This window comes from Danio rerio, chromosome 15, assembly GCF_052040795.2.
Source record: "Danio rerio strain M-AB ecotype USA chromosome 15, GRCz13ab, whole genome shotgun sequence".
Lineage (NCBI taxonomy): Eukaryota > Metazoa > Chordata > Actinopteri > Cypriniformes > Danionidae > Danio > Danio rerio.
The window spans coordinates 40,327,606-40,344,940 of record NC_141035.1 but is presented as its reverse complement, the minus strand read 5'-3'; the positions used below and the strand labels follow the sequence as shown (position 1 = coordinate 40,344,940).

The window sequence follows — 17,335 nt, the reverse complement described above, 5'->3', positions numbered from 1 at the left end:
AACATAAACAATGGTCCCAACGTATTTCCTCTTTTACATTTTTAATTTTTATAGCTTCCGAGAATCCAAAAAGAGCCACATATTGATAAATAATGTTATGATAGCTGTTTTAACATTAAGTTATGATTGAATTGCCTCTTGTTACAGTTATGAAAGTTTGATGACAAGTAGTAAATGTTCATGGGTCAATGACATGAACACATTGAAATGCTCTATATTCTATAGAAACATTATGTAAACAATAGTATTTTGACTTTCTAGAAGTGTATTTATATGCTATTTTTACTTAGTGGAAATATAAAACAGTATCTAAAAACTCCATATTGAGTGCAAACAAAAATATTTATCAAATGGATGTCGAACTCAGGTGTTGATGTTTTGAAGACGTTGTTTTTGAAAGAGGCTGTTTGCAATAGTTGTTTATACAAAGTGGACTTACACTAATGTTTTGTTTACAGATTGTAAGAAGCGGTTAGATACTATTTACGCTAAGTAAAACATCACATCACTGTTTATGTTAGATCCAAATAGCAGTTAGCGGTAGTTTATGCTGAGTTAAGATAGCAGAGTTTTATTGGGTATCGTTTATACTAATGCGTGTTTAATTTAAAACATATATTTTGTTACGATTACAGCTGGTGCTTCGACCTTCGAACGCCAGCTTCTTCAACATGCGGAAACTGAGCATTTTGAAATGCTAAAAACCTATTTTAGTTTGTAAATGGGTGTTTTGTTTCAGTGTAGACTGTCTGGATGAGGATCATATTCATTAAAATATGCCATTTCTACTATCAACTTAGCATTATGCTATATATAGTCTACTTTGAGGGATGTAAACATAAACAATGGTCTCAACGTATTTCCTGTTTTACATTTTTAATTTCTACAGCTTATGAGAATCCAAAAAGAGCCACATATTGATAAATAATGGAGCTGGGTTAACATCAAGTTATGATTGAATAGCCTCTTGTTTCATTTATAAATTAGTTTGATAACGAGCAGGAAATGTTGAACTGGTCTATACTTTATATTCTATCAATATGATGTAAACGTATTTTTACCTTCTAGAAGACTATTTGATGCTATTTATGCTTAGAGGAAATATGAAACGGTATTTAAAAATACCACATTGAGTTAAAACAAAAATATTTATCTAAAGGATGTTGCTTTACTGGGACAAAGCGCTTCCTACGCCTTCACCTTCCCCTCATGATAAGAGTAAATACCCAATAGGCATTTTAGTAACACTCTATTTGAATATATTATTATTTTAAATAAACAGAACAGGCTTGAAAAGTTTTCATTACAGTTTAACTTGCTGTATATGCTACTGCTATAATATAAATGGACAATTTTGACACGTCAATCCAGGCGTTTGTGGCCAGGCTATTGGCATTAATTGTAAATAGACACTCTGTTCATTTTTGGCCCAACTGTCTCCCTCGTTGCAGTTTCTGGATGACGTGCGAGCTCATAGCGAAAGGCTGATGTTTGACTTCTATGTTTTTGTAGGTGTGCATGACTTGCATCCGCTGCCGGAGTTGTGGCGTGACTCCAGGTAAGAGTTGGGATACCGAGTGGAATCATGACAAGGGCTTGTGTCCTGACTGCACAAGACTTTTTGATCAAGGTGAGACATGCAGGGTCTTGCAGTGTCAGACATACAGTTGAAGTCAGCATTATTATAACTTCTGAATTATAAGCCCCCTCCTGTATATTTTTTCCATAATTTCTCTTTAAAGGGATGATTTTTATCAACACATTTCCAAACATAAAAGTTTTAATAAGTCGTTTCTAATGTGTTTATTGTTTTTTATTATAGTTTTTTTATTATTATTATTATTACTATTATTATTATTATTATTATGTGTTTATTAACATGAACAAACAATTCAAAATGCATTCATTACAGTATTTATAAAACTTTGTTAATGTTATTTAATGTAAATCAAGTTGTCCAGTGTTAGTTCATGTTAACTTTGTGCTTAACCTATAGTCATTAAGCAAATTTGTTGAAGTTTTATATTTTAATAACACATTATGGATGTGTGTGTGTGTGTGTATACTGGTAATTTGTGCAACACTGACCTTTTAGCATTTACTGTTGTTGTGAAAAACACTATCTGTGTCAAACAGATCTGTTCAAAGTAAGGGATTTTTCTGTTTGTGTAGGCAACTACTGCACCATGTGCTTCAAGTGTTATGAAGATAATGACTACGATAGCCAGATGATGCAATGCTCAACGTGTAACCACTGGGTCCATGCTAAATGTGAAGGCCTGACAGGTGGGTGACAATGTCGGATTGTTTTATTTGTTTTGAATAATAGTGATGTATAATTTTTTTTTACTCGTTTTAGTCCATCAAATGTCATTTTTAACATGGCATCAACATTGCTTTCCAATCTATCCGTAAGAATTATAGTATGTGTATAAATATTATAAGAGTTACTAGACTCATAATGTTTGTGGGTATGTGTATTTATGTGTGTTTGTGTGTGTATATGTGCATACAGTAGTCAACATTTGAAGCATGGCCATATACAGTTAAAGTCTGAATTATTAGCCCTCCTTAATCATTAACCCCCCTTTATATTTCCCCCAATTTCTATTTAACTGAATAAAGATTTTTCAAAACATTTCTAAACATAACAGTTTTAATTGCTCATTTCTAATAACTGATTTCTTTTATCTTTGCCATGATGACAGTAAATAATATTTTACTGGATATTTTTCAAAATACTAGTATTCAGCTTGAAGTGGCATTTAAAGGCTTAACTGGGGCTGCATTTACAGCGCATGGTTCAGGTGACTCAATTCCAGTTTCTTTTTGCTGTGTGGCACAGATCGAATATAACCCATGTATGTGTAAGCAGGAAAAAAATCACATGGATTCCAGCTACTCAAATCAAATTCAGGCCTTGTTCATATGTGGAAATGTATCCAATATGTATCAGAACTGTGCCCTTGTGTCTGCAGTGTAAACAGGTCAATCGGATTTTCACCTGTCAATGCGAGTCGCGCATCATTCAAAACCACAGGGAATGGCGTCAACTCTAATGTTTTTATTTCAGAACAGAGTTCAGGTCTGCGCCAGTTGTGTAGTGGTTAGTGCAGGGGTGTCCAAACTCGGTCCTGGAGGGCCAGGAAAGTTTAGCTCCAACCCTAATCAAACACACCTGAACAGCTAATCAAGCACTTACTAGATATACTAGAAGCTTCCTGGCTGGTGTGTTGAAGCTAGTTGGAGATAAACTCTCCAGGACACATAACCAGTATAAACTAATATAAAACTGCGGCATACGTCACTTGCATAAATCACACCATGGACATTGCTTTAAGATGCCTGGTTTAAAAAGGCCTAGATTAAAAGAAGATGGGCAAATGAGAACCTTTCTCTCATAAATTGTAGTAAAACAATCTATCAAAAAGAATAAATTTTTTTTTTTAACTCTGTCAACACATTAAAAACAGGAATGGAGAAAAAAAACGCTCTTTTATTATCAGCTGTCAGTCAGTGCCTGTCCTTTTTTCCCCTGGTCATTTCACCTTTTCGCGTGCTGTGTAAATGCAGACAGTCAAATACGAGTCACTTTTAAAAGATGATGTAAGCAGGTCAGCAAAAAAATCGCAGACATCCCAAGTCTCCTGGAAGTTGCGCGAGTATCCCTGAAATGCATAGGCACTCGCGGATGCCCGCAAATGAATGATAATCTCCCGAAAATCGCGCGTCTCCTGCCCAGTTCTTAAATATGTTGCACACCCCTCTCTCCACTTTATCCCTACTAGCTCTTCAGGTACGTCACGCGCAACTCACCCCTACCGTTGTTTAGGTATGTTGCGCGCAACTCACCCCCCACCGTTCTTTAGGTACGTCGCGCACAATTCAACCCCACCACTCTTCAAGTACGTCTCGCGCGCACACGCCCCCCTTCACAGATACGCCGCTCACTACTCGACCTCATCACCCCAACCCCCACCCCCGCTCTTCAAGCATCCACTAATCCGCTACTTCCCGCAAATCAACTCTGTATCCCCCGGAAATGACTTTTTCCAACTTGGGATGTCTGAAATCCGATACAGTCACAAATTCTGAATTGACCGTCACGATCTGCAGTGTAAATGCAGCCTAGGTTAGGTTATTTAGGCAAGTGAAGGTCGTTAGGCTAGTCATTGTATAACGATGGTTTGTTCTGTAGACTTTTAAATAAAATATAAAACTTAAGGGGGCTAATAATATTAACCTTAAAATGTTTTTTTTTATTTAAACTTATTCTATCTAAAATAAAACATATAAGACTTTCTTCAGAAGAAAAAATATTATCAGACATATTGTGAAAATTTCCTTGCTCTTTTAAACATCATTTGGGAAATATTTGAAAAAGGAAAATGTGTGTGCATGCGTGCGTGCGTGTTTTTGAGACATGACCAAAAATTATGTAAATATAAATAACTATACTAAATATAGATAACCATAAACTTTATGCATTTAAAAACGAAACAAAAACATAAAAGCTGCTCAAAAATGAAATCTATGAGCGATTTACAAACGAACCACAAATTAAACGTGGTATGTCAACGACTTATGGAAAGTAAGCTGTGTATATTCAAAGGGCAAAATCTGCTATTACAGCTATAAAAATAAGTAAAACAATAAAAAAAAAACCACAGCATTGTTTTCTGAGCAGTACAACACTATAGATTTTAAATAACGTGTTCTGAAATATAACAGAAATGTGTCACTGTGTCTTCTAATCTAATGTGCTGATTTATTTGAAACGGAAAACAGTAGTATTTGTAATGGCAATTAATAATAGTAACTTTAATAGTCTTGGTCTCTTTCACACACACACACACACACTCTATCTACTTCGCGTGCATTCAGTCTCTCTCGCAAGAACACTTAGCCTCTCGTGCGCTCTATGTCTCTCTTGCACGCACACTTGGTGTTATTAAATTAATTAACTCTTAACTCGCCAAGTAACGAACAAAAGCATCCCATTGTAACGATAACTGAGTTACTATATTTAAAAAGTAATGCGTTACAGTATCAGGTACTGTCAAAAGTAAGACCGTTACAGTAATGCATTACTAGTAACGTGTTATTGCCTAACAGGGATAATGACGCAGGTATGACACAGGTATTACAAGAAGGTGGTGCAATATGATGTCATTGCTGATGTCTTTATTTCTCAAATAGCTTATAAATCATACAGAATGAGTAAAACTGTACACGGTTTTCTGTGAGAGTTGGGTTTAGGGGTAGGGTAGGGTTAGGCCAGGGGTCGGCAACCCAAAATGTTGAAAGAGCCATACTGGACCAAAAAAAACAAAAACAAATATGTCTGGAGCTGCAAAAAATTAAAAGCCTTATATAAGCCTTATAATGAAGGCAACACATGCTGTATGTATTTATATTAGCTATATTAGCCTACTATAAAAATGATTTAGTTGGCTACAAATACATACTGAGCCTTCATGATTAAATGTTTTTTTTTTTCCCTGCAGTGCATCCTGTAGAGAATGACGCACCACGTGACTACTCTGTTGTACGATGCCGTCTCAAGTTTAACTTAATTACAATATCAATGAATTATGTTTAATGTTCAAGTTTAACTTCATTACAATATTAATGCATCATGTTTTGCTTTGATGAAACTAAAGAAATGCAGTAAAGAAATCAGATTTTTGATGTTTTTTATTTTGAGAATTCCAAAAAACAACATCAAAATGAACGTGCATAACGTGCCCCTTACTGGGAATGTGCTCAACAAGGAAGGGTCAATCTCCAGGGGTGTGTGACAAGGAAAGACAGTCTCGTTTTTTCCTTTCGCCACTCGCAAAATCTGCTCCCAAATGCAGTTTGCATATCAACGATCGCACCTTGTAAATAATCGCCCTCAAATATACGCTGCTCAAGCGCAGATCTTTTTGTGCGCTCTCAAATAAACACTGCTGAAGTGCTATTTGGTGCGTTTATGTAACGAGTATGTCTCCAACATTTATTAGATTTGCTGGAAATTTTTATGAATGTCTCCGCTAGACCTACAGAGCGGCATTAATGTGTCCTGAAGTAAAGTGAAACGGCTGTAAACTCCAGCAAGATAAAGTCATTATATGCAGAGCCACAGACTTTTATCTATAAATAAAGTATAATTATGGAAACTGTGTTCATCATAACTGAAAGCTATGCTGGCCTCACGCATCACGCACCTCTCTGTCAGTCAGTCAGCACGTAACCTTTTAGGGTTAAACAAATAGCGCACAGCACCACTACGATTACAGAAAAGCTGGCGCTGTTGTAATTCACTTACCTTTTAATACATTTTGGTGCGATTATAACATGCTATTAAAAAAACTACTAAGAGTTTTAAATGAGAAGCTGTAATGTAGCCGTGGTGGGATGAATTTTGGTGTGGCGCTCCACCACCGAGGAACGAATGCAGCGTAAACCATGCTGTTATATTATTTATTTTTATCTATTGCGCATTGTAGGAGAGCAAGCTGTTTTTATATGTGGCTGGAGTTTTCTCAGAGCATTTCTTCACGTCCAATTACAGCACATAAATAAACAATTACAATTGTATCATGCAATCATAAAAACAAAATTGTGTTGCCTAACTAAACATTTCACAAGCCTAATGTTTTTCATTGCTGGGAACAAAATCCACTGGAATTTCCTGACGGGATTTCACATTTTCCTGCTTTGCGAAATCAGCATTTTCATTACCTTTTCAACCAGGATATGTAGCAGTCAGTCAGTCATTTTCAAATGATCATCTCTTGGTCATCCTTCCCCCTAGCAACTCCCTGAGAAAACAACAGATGCAATTGAGAAATTTGACACTCCTTAATGCATCTGTGTTCTAATAAATATTATTTTTTTCTGACAGACGACTTGTATGAGATCCTGTCGAGTCTCCCTGAGAGTGTGGTTTACTCCTGTCAGCCGTGTCTGAAAGAGCAGCCAGACGGAGAGGCGGTCAGTGGAGCAGGGTGGAGGGATCTGCTTGACCAAGAGCTCAGGACGGGTTTAGAAAGACTGCTGTCCTGCATGATGGGCTCCACCGTCACCCAACACCTGGTCACCTGCAAGAAGGTCAGCGTCCTGTCACATGCAATCCTTTTAAAGAGCCCATGGAATTAAAATCAAGTTTTAACAGTGCACAAGTTTATTTATATGGCAGATTTCATACACAGTGGCAATTCAAAGTGCCTTATATAAACAGGAATAAAAGAGAAGTATAAGAAAATAAAAACAAATAATTAAAATGATTAAAAACAGATTAAAACGTGTTAAAACAGGTTCTCAAAGAATGAAAAGGAAAAGAAAAACACAAAAGTGCGATCTGTTGGATGTAGCACAGTGCTCATTCAGTAAAGGCTCAGCTAAACAGTTGTGTTTTCAGTCTTGATTTGAATGAGCCTAATGTTGGAGCACATCTGATCATTTCTGGAAGCTGATTTCAGCAGCGGGGGGCATAACAGCTGAAGGTGGATTCACACTGCTTTGACTGAACTCTTAGAATTTCTCATTTATTTAATCCTAAAGATAGTTAGGTTTGTATTCAGTGAGCATAGCTGTAATGTATAGAGGTCTTAGGCTATTTAGTGATTTATAGACGAGTAGTAGTACTTCAAAATCTTCAAAAAAAGGTGTGATGTGCTCTGATTTCCTGCTTCTGGTAAGAATCCCGGAAGCAGTGTTCTGGATCAGCTGCAACTGTCTGACTGTCTTTTTGGGAAGACCAGTTAGGAGTCCTCAACATAATTGAGTACACCCCATTTTGAAAATTAATGTTTTTATCTATTTCCCAGTGAATATAGGCAATGAATTTTAGTGCATTTATACAAAATATATTTATTAAACAGATATATTTATTAAAATAATATTTTACTTACTAAGCATCTTTAGAAAAAGAAAGATAATACATTTAAATTAATGCAAAATAATGAGAAAAAATTACAAACTACATAATTTTTCTTGAATTTTACTCTTTAAAAAATATATATATATATATATATATATATATATATATATATATATATATATGTGTGTGTATATATATATGTATATTTATACAGTGTTTCCAGCTGTGGCGGCTGGCCTTTTTTTTTTTTTTACACAGATCTTCCAACTACATGTGGCGTTATTTCAATGACAAATGTGGTGAGCGCAATATTAGAAGTCGAGATCGCGTTTATCTAATAACCTACGAGCATGTGAATCTCTTTGCTTGCGAGCCGATTTCCTCTGCTCGTGCACAAAACTTCTTGCACAGCACCTTAAATATAAGCCGCTTCAAGAATGCGCAGATCTTCTTGTGCGCTCTCAAATAAACGCTGCTGAAGTGTGATTTAGTGCGTTTATGTAACAAGTATGTCTCCAACATTTATTAGATTTGCTAGGAATATTTATGAATGTCTCCAATAGACCTACAGAGCAATATATTAATGTGTCCTGAAGTAAAGTGAAACGGCTATACATCCTCAGCACGTAACTTTAAAGGGTTAAACAAATGACGCACAGCACTAGTACGGTTACAGGAAAGTTTGCGCTGTTATATATCAGTTACCCTTTAATACGTTTTGGTGTGATTATCACCTGCTACTAAAACAATAAAATGTTTTAAATGAGAAGCTGTAATGTAGCCGTGGCGGGATGAATTTTGGTTTGGCGCCCCGCCATGGAAGAATGAATGTAGCGAAAACCATGATATGTATATTTTTTTTAGTATTTAATATTTTTCCCTGACATATAAATTTGGATGTACAAATTTATCCTGAGTAATTTTTTTGATTAGCTGCAGATTTGGCTCCAGTACTGACTAATCTAATGTATATGCACAAATATAAAATTGTAGAGCAGGGCTATTCAATTAGTTTGTCATGGGGGCCAGTTCATGAAAAGCATCCCAAATGAGGGGCCGGAGAGATATGACTTGCAATATAAGTAATGACACAACAGCAATATAAGGGGCCATATGCTGTATTTTTGCTTCTTAAGACACCCATGTTAGCTTTTTCTACATTAAAATATGAATGTGTTGTATTTTGAATCTACATAACATCACTGCATTGTACCACTGCATGGCTATTTTTACAAATATATTCAATTGTTGTATTTCAAAGCACAACAAAATCAGTGCATTGCTCAAGTAGGCTTCTTCTACATTCAGACACATTCATGTTATGCGTTAAACTGCGTAACAATTAATGATGCAACGACAATAGATTTTGGTTGTACAATTATAGTCTGAAGAATAATCATGGTTTTACGGTTATCACCATTATTATGTATTTATTAAATTAAAAACACCACTAGTTTAGAAAAACACCAGAAAACTGCTTATATTTTAAAGGGTTGTTTATTGTTGCTCTGTAATCAAATACAGCACAAAATATTAATAAAAAACAAACAATAGTCCATTTCTCTCTTGGACTTGAAATAAAATGTGAGACTAAAATAAATATGGGTTTTACAAATGATGATGTTAGATTTCCAAATTTAGCAGTATCAGCAACAGTAGTAGAAACAGTGAATTTTTCACAGCACTGAATATTTTACCAATAATTTTTTTATTCAGCTTTTGTTATTTCTTCATCTTATTTTTAATAAAATGACCGGTTCTAAGTTCTGTTTGAAGCAAAAGTTTCTTGCAGTACTGTTTTTGTAATATATGGAAAGCAAATTACATTTGTCTCCTGCCCTTTTTGGCTGATCCGAAAAATGGTCCGATCCATGACTAAAAAAAACATATGTGTGATGCATGTAATCTGAACCGTGAGATTTGTGATCCGTTACACCACTAATCCCAAGATGCAAATTAGAAGCAAAAGAAGTATTGCAAAAACATTTGTTATTTAATAGGTCCTTTCCATCCAAAGAGGACAAAATCAACCTATCCTATATATCTGATATATAATAGATGGCTTGTGTCTGCCTCAGAAGATGAAATGCATTGAGTACAGTGACTTTTGGAGGCGTACTTTTATTTTTTCCTATCAGATAAAAAGTTTATCTAAAGTTTTATATGTGTTTATGGGATTTCCATTTGAGCATTTTATGCAATATTTCAAAATATGCATACAATTAGAGGCCATGGGAACATGCTGTAGTTTTAGTTCCTGTTTTTGTGCACTATAATAATTTTTAGGTTTGTCACAATTTACTTAATTTTTCTTTATTTATGCTCACTTACAGGAGTAAACTATAGCATCCTGCTCTTCTTGTTTTGACTGTATAGACATTGCCCTCCACTAATAAATTCACCCTTGGTTGATATGTGCAATGCAGTCATTTTTTTACCTTTTGGATCCTTTGCTTAAAATGTTAACCTCAATCTTGAGGACACTTGAGGTTGTGTCTGGATGCTTTCCCATGTAAAATAACTGTAATTGTACATCTGGAATTTTTCTAGAATTTTGGCTACTGACATCATTCTCCCCACAGGCTGACACCTAATATGTCCAGCTGGCAATTTTTGTGTTATTGCTATTTTTTTCCACCACTTCCCTTTTTGTGAAGGCCAACAATCCTTTTCCAAATCCGCAAATCACAGCTATTATTTTTTTGGTTTACCATGGTGTTGAATGACTGAGTTCAGCCTGCGTTTCCTCAAATAAAGCTCTGTGAAATAGGCCAATTCCATTTTACCCCATTTCAAATGTATTTGAATAGTTCAATTGAATATTAATTCATATATGAATATTTAAATAGTTTTTTTTAAAAGTTTAATTCAATATTAATTATTATGTGAATATTTTAATAGTTTATTTAAATAGTTTAATTCAATATCAATTAATATCTGAATATTTTAATAGTTTATTTGAATAATTTAATTGTATATTAATTAATATATAAATATTTTATTAGTTTACTTGAATATTAATTAATATATAAATATAAGTTTATTTAAATAGTTTAATTCAATAATAATTAATATGTGAATATTTTAATAGTTTATTTGATTAGTTTAATCGGATATTAATTAATATATGAATATTTGATTAGTTTATTTGATGAGTTTAATTGAATATTAATTAATATATAAATATAAGTTTATTTAAATAGTTTAATTCAATAATAATTATTATGTGAATATTTTAATAGTTTATTTGATTAGTTTAATCGGATATTAATTAATGTATGAATATTTGATTAGTTTATTTGATTAGTTTAATTGAATATTAATTAATATATAAATATAAGTTTATTTAAATAGTTTAATTCAGTAATAATTAATATGTGAATATTTTAATAGTTTATTTGATTAGTTTAATAGGATATTAATTAATATATGAATATTTGATTAGTTTATTTGTTGAGTTTAATTGAATATTAATTAATATATAAATATAAGTTTATTTAAATAGTTTAATTCAATAATAATTAATATGTGAATATTTTAATAGTTTATTTGATTAGTTTAATCGGATATTAATTAATGTATGAATATTTGATTAGTTTATTTGATTAGTTTAATTGAATATTAATTAATATATAAATATAAGTTTATTTAAATAGTTTAATTCAGTAATACTTTATATGTGAATATTTTAATAGTTTACTTGATTAGTTTAATTGGATATTAATTAATAGATGAATATTTGATTAGTTTATTTGAATAGTTTAATTGAATAGTAATGGATACAACTAGTTAAAATACTTTGTAGTTTGTCTGCTTAATTTATTTCTTAGACTCAATGTCTCTATCCAGTTTCATAATTTATGCAAAAAAATATTTCCCTTTTTGACAACTTGGTCTGTGTGTGTGAGCTTGGGGAGCAGAAAAGGGGACTCCGGGTGACCTCTTTGCATAGACGGTCATCCTTATCCTAATGTGCCTATTGCGGTGCATCCGCTATGTAACAGTATGATATTGTTTGTTGTATTTTATTTGTATCTGGGTAACATTTTAAGTATGGACAAAGTTTTATGTGTAAACCCAAACCCCCAACGCCCCCTCAAGCCCCCCACCATTTTGAATCAAGGTGACTCTGTGGCTTAGTGGTTAGCACTGTAGCCTCAAAGCAAGAAGGTTTCTGGTTCGAGACCCAGCTGGGATATTATTGTTCAGTTGGCATTTCGATGTGGACTTTGCATGTTCTCCCATTGTTTACGTGGGTTTCCTCCGGGTGCTCTGCTTTCCCCCACAGTTCAAAGACATACGCTATAGGTGAATTGAATAAACTAAATTGGCTGCAATGTATAAGTGTGTGAATGAGTGTGCATGGGTAAGGTTTCCAGTACTGGGTTCTCCCAGAAGGGCATGCGCTGTGTAAAATATATGCAGGAAAGTTGGTGGTTCGTTCCGCTGTGGTTTCCTCCAATGAATAAAGGGATTAAACCAAAGAAAAATGAATGAATTTGAAACTATTTGCTTTGACGTTTTGTCATAAATACTACTGTATTGCTCTGCATACAAATATGACAGTAGTGTTTCTTCAATTGAACTATAACAGGCCATCAATCCACTCACAAAGCAGTTTTTCAAGATGAAGGCATGAAACCAAACCATTCTCCGACATGAGGACATAATGGATATTCCATAATGGATGAGATTGTGTTTTTTGCAGTTTTATAATGCGCTCTCCATGTCTTTCCCACATTCTTATTTCTTCATCCAAGTTCTTTGGAATCAATAATGTCTTAGAAGTCATAGTTCTCGTAATCCTGACTTGAATATATAATTTTCTTCTTGTCCTCAGTTCTAAAATATCAGTTTGGCTGGAATCACTTCGATATCCATTCATTACGAATGTCTGGAAACATGATGAAACTCATTTATCGCAATATGTGGGATCTTTTGCAGCTATTTCCTTACAAAGCCCAAACAAGTCAAAAATCAGCCTCAAGTTTTTGTTATGTTTAAACATGTGAGAGTGGATGTTTAATCATGTATACTTTGATTGCATGTTTATTTATAAACACATCATTGCTTGATTACTGAACTCTTCCTGGTGTTGTTTTTTTCTCTCTTTTTTTTTTTGTAGTGCTCTACACTGGGTTCCTCGAACATTGGAGTTGAAGAATTGCCTATTTGTGATCTCAGTGCTATCGGGAAGAAGTTTGAGGGAGGCCATTACACATCCTTGGTCAGTTCTCTACTATTTAACTCACTTGAAAATACTTGTTTTGGAATTTGAGGTCACTGTACCACAGGCCCTGCTTGATGAGACCAAAAACAGAATCAGTTGTGAATAAAATTTGACAATTGCTCTTGACTTTTTATGGGTCTAAGAAATAGTTGGTTAACATTACATGAATCGTTTTTACTAGGTTTGGGAGTCCCCTGAAGTGGATAACTGTATCTTTTTCTGTGACTACGCACAATTACTGTTTAATTATTGGGATGCTTCATCCAAAAATGAAAAATCTGTCATCATTTATTCATCCTCCAAACCTGTTTTAAGTTTCTTTCTCTGGTGAACACAAAAGAAGGTATTTTGTAGAAACCAGCTGCCATTGGCTTTTACAGTCTAACATTCTGCAAAATATTTGCTTTTTGGGAACCCCTAAAAAAACTCAAAGGGTTTGAAAGCACTTGAGGATGAGTAGTTGGTGAGTAAATGTTCATCGTTGGGTGAACTAATCCTTGAAGTATTTGTTGACAATTTTCCACGCAAGCAGATGATTAAGCCCAGATTTCTTTCTTCCGTGCTCACATTTTAGGTGGTTGAACCTATTTTGCAAAGCAGAATTGTCGGTTCTTCTGTTGTTGGTTTATGGTTTTAGAATTAACCAGGCCTGTTATAATATAGATTTTTTTTGTTGTACAATATATTGCACCAAAATATATCGCAATAAACAATATTATTGTCATTTTATGCCACTCATATAATGCCAGAATGACAATATAACATCATTACAATGCAAGTACACTCCTCCAAAGAACACATCATATTTTACTCTTATTGAATATTTCAATTATTATAGTAATTTTAGGTCGTTTTTACAATTTAATAGTTAGGTATTGGAATCAGAATGTAAAAAAGCTTATTCTAATTATTTAATAATAAAAAATGTTAACAAAAAAAAGTGCAAGGTAAAAAGTAACAGAGGCTGCGGTGTCTGCTACTAGATCTATTTTCAATTGGCACCCACATGAAAATATACTAAAGTAAATACTATAGTGTTTTTTAAATATACTGACACCTCTGGTAGAGCTTGAGACATTGCAAAATCAGCTAAAATAATGCTAGAATTGTGTTTTGTATGTATGGGCGAGATAAGCTCACTCATTTATATATATATATATATATATATATATATATATATATATATATATATATATATATATATATATATATATATATATATATATATATACATATAGCACCAAAAATGATTGAGCTTATGTCCATGTTGTATAATAAGTTGATATATTGTTTATTGTGACAAGCCTAGAATTAACAATATAATGCAAAACAATGAACTGTGTATTTGTTCAACAGAAATCCTTCCATGAGGATGTTGTGAAGGTACTTCGCCGTTACTTGGAGGAAGAGGAAGTTCTCCCAGAGGACCAAAAACACACTGCCCTCGCCCGCTCATACTACCTGACGGTTAGATTCTTTTGTTTTTATTCATTTATTTTTTTATCATAAATTACCCAACTATTCCGAATAGTCATGGTCATGCTGTAATGAACTTAAAAATACATGTCTGGTGTTACTTTATTTATAGGTTATGACTTCAGCTTGCCAGTTTTATTATTAGTTTCTTTTTTTAAACTACTGACGTTTTTATTACCTTAAAAGAAGAAGTGGTGTTTTTTTTTTTTTGTTTTTGTAAAAAACAAATGCTGTTCCTGACACAACAATTCTTAAATCAAGAAGCATTTTCTAGACAAGCAAAAATATTGTATTCTTTTCAGAAATAACAAATCTAGAACCTGAGTCCATAATTATAAATGCAGCGTTGGGCAGTAGCGTCGCTACAAGTAGTGGCCCTACTAGCTTAACTACATTTCTCAGTAGCGTGGCGGCAGCCTAAATCAAACAGCTTTTCAGTAGCGAAGCTATTTTTAGTCAAGTAGCGCAGTAGCATCCACACAAGCTACATTTACCGATCACGGATCAATAAGTGACTGCACCGACATTCACGGAGCTGTGAGGCCAGTGTCTAGCTGATGAAAGTAAATACATATGATGGTGAGAATTATAATGTCTTCTTCCTGTTTTATGGTGGTCAACAACAAACATTTTGGTGCGTTACTGCCACCTTTCACTCTGGTCGGTGATGTCGCCAACCAATTAGGCTTATATATATAGTTTACTGTAGTAAAGGCTACAATATACTATAGTAATTACTATAAGTTCATGATAGTTACTATTGACACCACATTATGAAGTGAAGTTCATTGAGTTGTAAATATACAATACGATATAATGATTATTCCTAGATATTTCCCTTTACTATAAAATATTTTAGTATTTTAAATGTGTTACACCTGGATTTGTTGTACTTTTTGCTGTTATAAGCTATAGTTTTTCTGTTTTGTACATATTATTTGCAATAAATAATTGAACTGAACAATTCTGCTACATATGATTCATTGACAGTTTTATTGTTCCCTAAGATATGATTGACTTGGATTTAAGTTGTTTCGATTTAAAGTTGCATCGACAAAATGCTAAAGGCTAAAGACTCGTTATAGTGGCGATTCATTCCAACCACTATGAGTCGACTCTTTTATAGATGAATCAATAGTTTAAACATGGTGCACTTTCAGATTTAAACCTTCTGGAAATTTCACTTCACTTAGAGCTGTGTTACACACTGCTTGAAATGTCATTTTTTAAAAACCTATAATAGGGGATCTTTAAAGAATGCTCGATCCTTAAATCTAAATATTTTCAATCCTCCTTAGCTCTTAGAGGACGTTTATGGCTGGTTCAATAGTCAGGACCCTAAACTGTGGGATCCACGCTCCAAACATCTGCCAGCGTAAGTAGCATCAGATTCTTTCTAGTTGTCAAATAAATGCTTGGGTCTGTTGTTAATGATGCGTGTGTATCATTCATTCATTCTCAATTTCGCAACAGTGGAATGCTTTCACATGCTGTGATGCCGCCAAATTATGAGCATGTTTATGCTCAATGGCGTGAGAGGGATAAGGCTTTAGATGGCAACCTGCAGCTGGCTGGAAGACATGCAGATGTGAAAATGGGAGATGAGGAGGATCTCCCCTCACATCTGGCTAATATGCAGAAGGGTCATTTGATGGACATGAGGACGTTACGAATGAACCTGAAAGGTTAATAAACATACATGCCGAAGCAGTAGGAACCATTATCTGTGAACATATTATGAGCTGTGCTAAAAGCATACTAACTCTGAGGCTTTATTTCAGGAAAGAAGAGTCGACAAGGTAAATCTGACCTGGAAACGGGTTGGTCAAAAGATGATGAGAGGCAGTGTGCTCTGTGCCAAAAATATGGTGATGCAAAAGCCAGTGTAAGTACTTTTAGCTTAAAATACAACATTATTCCACCTTTAGGTATTCTAGGTTGTTAATTCAATGATGTAACAGATTTTCTTCAATACTAGCTAGTTTTAAGAAGATGTTCATTATTTTAAGATTGCATTTTGAGATTATTGATCATTCTAATGTGTTTATATTTCATTATTTTCCTATGTTGAGTCCTTGTATTTTAATGCATGTTTGATTTTCTCTTTTGTTGTAGCACTTTGGGTTTTTAGAAAAATGCAGTTTAAATTAAATGTATTGTTGTTATTAACATGGCAATATCTTTTAAGTATACATATTTTTTTTATTTATTTAATTTATAATTATAGTAAGCTTAATTTCAAACTAAATTGCAATATGATAGTCATTCAGTTATCTATGGAATGTTTTTTAGGGATGCTCATTTCGGTTAATTTTGCCAGCTGACAACCGCCATTCGTTAACCTAATATTAACCCTTAACTGGTCAAATTAATATTACATTATTATTTAAAAAATATTTTAAAAAATTACATGTAAATTTTGTGTCTGACACATTAAATATTGCATTTTAAAATACTGATTTATTTTAACATGTGAACATTTTAACAACAGAACATCTTCACGCACATGCAGTGTTTCCAACAGCATAGAAAAAAAGCATAGATTAATTTAAAAAAGAATAAAATAAATAGCCATCCCCTAGATTTAAAAAAAAAATAAAAATAGCAGGCTGCGTCAAATCGACCACTCCACGGAATGTATGCATTTAATTAATGCTCCGCTGTTATTTTTATATCACAAACCTCTGTCAACATTTTTATTAGAAGTCATTATTTTAAAGATTGTGTCTGATTGTACTTTAGAGCTTGTGCACTTTTAT

At 33.7% G+C, this 17,335-nt stretch overlaps 2 protein-coding genes across 3 annotated transcripts in view; both read left to right on the top strand.

The window, feature by feature from the left end:
* The window catches only part of proser3 (proline and serine rich 3), a 155,203-nt gene that overhangs the window by 87,686 nt on the left and 50,182 nt on the right, over positions 1 to 17,335 (top strand). The window lies entirely within an intron of this gene.
* kmt2bb (lysine (K)-specific methyltransferase 2Bb) overlaps positions 1 to 17,335 on the top strand; it is an 84,700-nt gene that overhangs the window by 41,008 nt on the left and 26,357 nt on the right. For both annotated transcript variants that reach the window (XM_087284494.1, XM_087284493.1), the window contains exons 15-22: positions 1,513 to 1,630; positions 2,173 to 2,286; positions 6,893 to 7,098; positions 12,996 to 13,097; positions 14,457 to 14,567; positions 15,875 to 15,951; positions 16,050 to 16,261; positions 16,358 to 16,461. In XM_087284494.1, the coding sequence (XP_087140620.1) occupies positions 1,513 to 1,630; positions 2,173 to 2,286; positions 6,893 to 7,098; positions 12,996 to 13,097; positions 14,457 to 14,567; positions 15,875 to 15,951; positions 16,050 to 16,261; positions 16,358 to 16,461 (1,044 nt within the window). The remainder of the gene's footprint in view (positions 1 to 1,512; positions 1,631 to 2,172; positions 2,287 to 6,892; positions 7,099 to 12,995; positions 13,098 to 14,456; positions 14,568 to 15,874; positions 15,952 to 16,049; positions 16,262 to 16,357; positions 16,462 to 17,335) is intronic.